Below are 7,025 nucleotides of genomic sequence, written 5' to 3'. Positions count from 1 at the left end.
GTTACATCCCACACCCCTCCTACAGGAGATTTCTACCACCCAGGAGTGGACAGAACTACCGAGCAGATTCTGCTCTTGTACGGTGGAAGCGTGAGCCTGTGAGTGCAGAGATGGGCCAGTGGTTTTCCAGGACTTCAGGATTGTCATGGTCAGAACGGCGTGAAGACAGGAGCATGGCAGTAGTTCCAAGAAGGCCTGTGCATCCAGGGCCTATTGTACCTAGCCGTCCAGGACTTGTGCAGTATGTCCCATTTGAAGACCCGCGTATCAGGCACGTCTCAGGGGGGCCCTGTGGAAACTCGCTCACAGACGCGGACAAGATCCGACACGTCAACAAAGAGCTTCCCTGCGCTGCAACTTTAGGACAATCCACACATGATAGTGCCTTTCTCCCTTCACAGGGACCGAGTCTTAGCACGGACACTAACAAACCGACTCTCACTGAACAAGAGAATACTAACCGCTGGCACAAGGGGATGAACAAAGGCAGTGAAACTGTAGCACCTGACCAGAGCTGTGTCAAGTACCCCCCAGCCTTTCAGCTCAGACCCCTGCAACCAATCATTAAAACAGACAGAAGTACAGACCAACAGACTAGAGCAGACAGAAGCACTGACCAAGTCAAGGTTGAGAGAGTAACAGAGCCTGTCAAAGTTGAGAGAGGTGCTGAACAGACAAAAACAGACCAAGTCAAAGTAACAGAGCAAGTGAAACCTGATCGAGTTACTGACCTAATCAAATTAGATAAGCCTACAGAACAAGTAAAGCCAGACAGGATTACAGACAAACAAGTAAAGGTGGAAAGATTAACTGACCTGATACAAGTAGACAGAATCCCAGATCAAGTCAAAGTTGACAGGTATACCGACAAACAAATTAAGCCTGAAGTCAAGGTAGAGAAAATCCCTGAAAAGCCCATAAAAGCAGACAGAATTTCAGACAAGCAAAGTAAAGCTGAACGACTCTTAGAGAAGCACTTGAAGATAGATAGAATTTTAGAAAAACAACTTAAAGCAGATAAAATGTTAGAAAAACAGATTAAATCTGAAAAATGTACTGACAAGTTGATTAAGGCTGACAAGCAGACTAAAGGAGATAGCAGTACAGACCAGATAAAATCTGAGAAGATCACTGACAAGTCTGGAAAAGCTGACAAATCCATGGATAAAGGTTCTTCAGAGAGTGTTTCAACAGTAAAGACAGAACCAGTCCAGGAACCCGAGAAAAAGAGTGTGAAAAAGAAACTCAGTGAGACTATTTTCTGCCTTGTGTCTGTGCCACTTTCGCAGTCCAGTGCAAAATCTCGAGATCAAAACAACAACGAAGAGAAAGAACCAGACTCTCCTCCAATTCCTCCTCCTCCTCCACCAAGTTCCTCCAGCGAAAACAGCAACACCCTCAGCTCCCTGCCTAACCAAAGCCTCAAAAGCACATCCACCACCTCCACTGACTTAGAGCTACAAGCACTCACACTTGGCAGCGGGTCCAGTAGCATAGCCACAAGGAGAGCTCATCGCAGAAGGAACTCACGCTCTAGGATCTTTAAGCCAAATCCACATGATGAGCTCCGACGGTATTCTGGGGCTTGGCCAGGGGACCAGTACCGTGATCAGGAAACCCAAACGAGCCCTGAGCCCACAAAGAGCAATGCAAATTCAGGCCCTGCCAATACAGAAGCACAAGATGCTCCTGCTGCCCTAGAGGTAACAACTCCTGCTGAGACTACATCGGTGGCTCCAGGGGCTGCCCCAGGGGCCATTGGGGCTTCGTCAGCTCCACCGGCTCCATCGGTTCCATCAGTTCCACCGACTCCAGCAGCTCCACCGGCTTTAGGAGCTCCTGACCCCAGCACCCCTTACGGGTATCCCATGAAGGGCCAGAAAAGCCTAAAACCATCCAGTAACAGTGCTTTTTCACGGACAGGTACCTTCTCCAAGAGCACAGGTTCTCACAGACCTCCATTACATCCCCCATCACACCCTCCACCCCCTCCTCCAAACCAACCTCCATCTCAACCTCCTCCTCCTCCACCAACACAGCCCCCAGCTCAATCCCCACCATCAGATCTGACTGAAGAGGCAAAGTCAGCCACAGGGCCAAACCCAGAGGCATTTAGCCAGTTCTTGCTGAAGCCAGTGAGCCGGCGGCCGTGGGATACCGTTGAGGATCTTGAGACCATCAATAAGGAGGCGCAAGACCAAGCAGGTAAACGCCCCAGTGTGGACCAGTGCATTGAGGATCTTAATGAGGCCTACAAAGATATCCTTGAGCTCAGCACTGCCAGCAATAACCTTCCCAACCGCTCCTCCATGCAAATCCCTGACCGCATTAAATCCAGGTTATCTTCAGATTCACTTGGAATTCCTGCAACTGCTCTTCGACCAAGCTTGGTGACTGGAAGTGACCCAGAATACCGGGAGGTGAAGAGTGCCTTTTCCAGACCATCAACTGGGAAGAGTGTGAGCTTCAGCAAACAGCTGAGAGAGGAGATTTGTCCTGCTCCTCCCCCATCAGAACCAGGTTTCAGAGATTACAAAACAGTCATGTCCCAGATTACCCAACGCAAAGCCTGCAGATCAGTGAAGCTGGATATCCCAGCCCCCAAAGAAACCCAAAGAGATGACGATTTGACTGCACAAACCTCCTCCACCTCTTCCATGGCAGCCGAGCTCCCATGGGCAGACAGACAGCCCATGCAAGATGCCTCCACTCTAACCAGCCCCCCAGACTATGAGCACATCTGTCAAACTCTCCAAATGGCCCGTGAATCTGGGGCTGTTAGCCGAGCTTCTATAAAATCCAAACCAGGAAGTGCCATGAGCATCGAAACCCCACAGCATGTGCCCATACCTGGTAGGCCTCCCGTTGATTCTGAGCAGCCATGTTGTTCTTCAGCATTAGAAGTGAGACAGGAGCCAATGGCATTATTCAGGGAGGAAAGGAGCTCAGGCTTTAGGAGGGTAACAAGCCACACTAACAGGTTCCTTAGTAACAGGGGTGTGCTCGGTAGCCTTGCAACCGGAAAGCCTGTTGGTGACAAAGCAGGTTTAGAGGCAAACCCAGAGGTACCTGCTGATTGGCAGATGCAGCTTTCATTAGCTGAAAAGCATATTGCTACTCTGATCACAGGAAAGGGTTCAGCAGAGAACCTTGAAGAGTCAAACAAGGTTAAAGGTGATAATGACATTCCTGGCAGTGAGTCAGTTGAGGATGAAGTGAGCAACATTTTAGCCTCTGAAATGAAAGATGATCCTGCCAATGCTGAGCAGAAACATTCTGAAGTAAAAAAGACAGAAACAGAGCAAATAGAGACACCTGAAAGCCAACAACCTGAAGTGACAGAGAAAGTGAAAGAAAAGGAAACTGTTAGGGAAAAGATGCAAACAGAGCAAGAGAAATGCGAGCAGAAGGACCCTGTTACTGAAGGAACAGAGCAAAATAGGGATATAACCTCGGAGGCAAATAAAGAACCAAATGTGGTCTTGAGGGCAAATAAAACTGCAATGTGGACTCATTCAGGTTTAGATTCAGAGGTACGTCCTGAATTTCCACCAGATCACCTTCCCCTTTCTGTACTTCCTTACACTAATCGTAGATTATCTCTAGGATTGGATTGGGAGCGGGGTGGGTGGGAAGGGGAAAGTTTGGGTCAAGGTGGATTCTGGTCCAGAGAGAGGCGGTCCCTTGATGCTGAAAGATGGGATGTTGGTGGAGAGAGATGGGATTTAGACAATGATAGACAAGAAGGAGGTGGTGAAAAACGGGGTCTGGGGGGTTGGCGTGGATGTGGGATTGATGGGCAAGGCACAGATGATTCAGACTGGGAATTAGATAAAAATACCCAAGACACTGGTGAGGCAGATTCAGACACAAAACAGAAAACACTTAAGCCTGAGCAGGGTCTTGGTGAAGATCATAGCAGTCCAGTCTCTAGCACTGATAAAGTGGAAAAATCTAAAAAACATGTTGTTGCTAGCCAATGCATTGATAAGGGCTGGAGTCATGGTCCAGGTGAAGGTCAGGTTTCAAGTGTAGATAGACGGAACCGTGGACTTTCCCAAAGAATAGAGGCTCTTTTTATAGCCCCACCCGGGCATGGCTCAGAGGAGAGACTTGCCCGCATGAGGGAGGTGGACACTGTCTCACGAATGAGATGCCTTAGCCTCCGTAGCTCAGACTCTTGGGATGGACTGCATGGGGTGGGAAGGTGGGGAGATTATGGATGGGAGAAAGAATGCCCCCTTCCTGGCCCACAGGATTCGTCAAACATAAAGGTAGAGGATAAAGAGGGCAGCGCCCATCCTGCAGTCACCAGTGAACCTAAAGAAACAAAAGACGACCAGGCAACCCTAAAAGGTGAGAAACTGTTATAGCAGTGTTTGTATTAAGAAGACTGTAGGTGACATTTGTACAGTATAGTGTTTGATAAAGACCCACCCAATACCTTAGCTTCAAAATGAAATGTGCAGTTCCGTTTAATATAGCAATTTATGCTAATTTTGACTGAGTTGAATTACTGAAATAAATGAACTTTTCCACGACATTCTAATTTATTGAGATGCACCTGTATATATATGAATTATATTGACTTTTATTACTAATAATATTGACTAAGTAGAATATAATTTGAAAAAAAGCGAGGCCGGTGGAGTTAATTATAATGAGCGACACCTGCGCCACTCACCGGTCTCGAGTCCCATGGAGGAGCTCCGGAAGGATAAAAGGAGGAGTGATGACAGTGTTGGACGAGAGAGGACTAGGCCTGGACTTTATGTTGTTATGTTTTATGCGGCCGCACCCCACTCGTCACACTGACATTTTAACTTTTTTTTGTACTAAAAACAAACCAACTTCAACAAGTCCTGGTTGCACTTATGCTGAGTGGCCACCAGAGGGAGGGCATTCTCCTAAAGTTCAGTTCACAAGTTACCTGCCAAATTTGACTCGGAATTTAAGCCAGATCAGTCATTGATTATTATAATTTTTGACAAAGAAAAATTTGCTGCGATTTGAACCCAGCATTGTGTTCTTATTTGAATTTATAGTGAATTCATTTTAGCTTATTTACGTTACATACATGCACTAATGTGCACAGTGATGCTATTGTTACATTTTCAGCTGTTTACATTATGTATTTCTCCTCTTTTGGCATTTTAAGAGTCACAGGAGCCCAGCCAGGTGGAGAGGTCGTAGCTGAACCCTTGAGGTCAGAGGTCATCTAACTAAGGGCCAGCCTCCAGCACTGTGACCTGGCTGTCTGTTAAATGCCTTCATCCTCATATGCTATTGAAACATCCTCAGACATTGACACACATATATACACAACATTAGACACAAACACACTGAGCGATGCATCTCTCTTTAATACACACGTCTGTGCATTAACACACACAAACTGACACACAAACACTCAAAGTCATTGTCATGTATGCAGACGCTCACATACATTCAGAACACATTTAAACACCTAACCACACTGAGACATCTGAAATGGCCTTCTACTCCGACAAGAGCATTGTGTATCAACTGTACTCCACACCCACTCAGTTCCAGCTCTGCTGGCTTTCTAAGTGTTGCTGTTCCACTGCCAGAAGGAGGTTCCCAATAATGCCCCACCCGCTTCATATATTACAGTTCTCATCATGCCCCATTTTTCTTAATTTCGTGCCCTTGTCATACATCTTTCCCCTGCAATTTCTGTAAAAGTTGGTTTATTGGACTTTATCTGGTGCGTTACTCAGCAAAACATTGAAAATATTGTTGTGTGACCAAGAAACAAACAAACAAACAAAAAACTTTACTGTCTTTTGTAAAAAAAAAACTGACTGTTTAAAAAGTATTACAGAACAATCGATGAAGTTTAAAACCAGCTACAATCTCTTATACTGTCCTATCCCTTGCAAACAACCTATCATCCTCACAACTGTCTTTCCTCAAACCATTTCCTTCCTCACATCTTTGCATGTTCCTTCCCTCAATCAATTTTTTCAAAGACCTCAGTCTTCTCACTAACCCTTCATTACACTAACCTTGTGTACATCTCATGAATTTCACATTTGTCTAGACAGTGTTATCTCTGCCCACCAATGTTTTGCTAATAACTGGCAATATAGCTATTTGTGTAAGTCCTCATCACACTTACAATATCATCCCACCAGTATTAACAAAGTCTTGTCCCTATATTCAAGGTCTTGTGCTACACTTCTTAATTACTATGATCACAAATGATTTACATTGTCTTTGCACCTTAACCACTCTTTATTTCTTGAGTTAATAATGTCTCCCAACTCACTGATATCATCCCCACACTAGCATACACTCTTGAAAACAAAGGTTCTTTAGTGATATCAATGGTTCCATGAAAAATGTTTCCTATCCATTGAACCTTTCCATTCCACATAAGGTTCTATATAGTGAAAAAAGATTCCTTAGATTTTTAAAATAGTCTTCAAACTAAGAAATAATTTATTCTTTTAAGAATTAATTACAGAAAGGTTCTTTTATGGCAACCCCCTTTCTGAAGCTTTATTTTTAAGAGTGTATATGTGTGTCTTGTGTATATGTGTGAGCGTTCTTGCTGAAACGCACTGCTTTAATGCCGCACTTTAACGGCGCGCCCGGCAGATCCGACGAAGGAGCGGCAACCACATGTGATGACCCCGGGCTGGACCACAGTGAAAGCCGATCCGGTGCGATCCGGCGATCCACAGCACTAAGTTGATGTATTCCCTCAGCGACCAGCACAGATCAGCTCTAGGCATGACGAAGCGGATATCGTCCTCTTTTGGAAGGCCAAACAAAGTAGTTTCGCTTTCACAACGAAGCACACAGCGTCTTCACAAAATGGCGGCAGCGGCAACAATACTACAGTGAGAATAAAAGTTACACCTTCTTTCTTTGTGTGAACATTTGGGAGGGTTATGCAAATATTCCCACATAGTGAGGTAGATATGTTAGAACGAGCTGTTTTAGGTAGGTGTGGCTGACTCTTAACTTTTATAAAGAATATCTCTTTGGATTTGAGA

General features: G+C 45.3%; 1 protein-coding gene across 1 annotated transcript in view; it reads left to right on the top strand.

The window, feature by feature from the left end:
• LOC107757815 (uncharacterized) overlaps positions 1 to 5,802 on the top strand; it is a 15,194-nt gene extending 9,392 nt beyond the window's left edge. The window contains exons 4-5 of the mRNA XM_016575399.1: positions 627 to 4,356; positions 5,159 to 5,802. Coding sequence (XP_016430885.1) covers positions 627 to 4,356; positions 5,159 to 5,193 — 3,765 coding nt within the window. The 3' untranslated portion in view covers positions 5,194 to 5,802. The remainder of the gene's footprint in view (positions 1 to 626; positions 4,357 to 5,158) is intronic.
• Positions 5,803 to 7,025: the final 1,223 nt, after the last annotated feature.

The sequence above is a fragment of the Sinocyclocheilus rhinocerous genome, unplaced genomic scaffold, assembly GCF_001515625.1.
Source record: "Sinocyclocheilus rhinocerous isolate Xijiao unplaced genomic scaffold, SAMN03320098_v1.1 scaffold112, whole genome shotgun sequence".
Taxonomy (NCBI): Eukaryota; Metazoa; Chordata; class Actinopteri; order Cypriniformes; family Cyprinidae; genus Sinocyclocheilus; species Sinocyclocheilus rhinocerous.
This window is presented reverse-complemented; position numbering and strand designations above follow the sequence as displayed.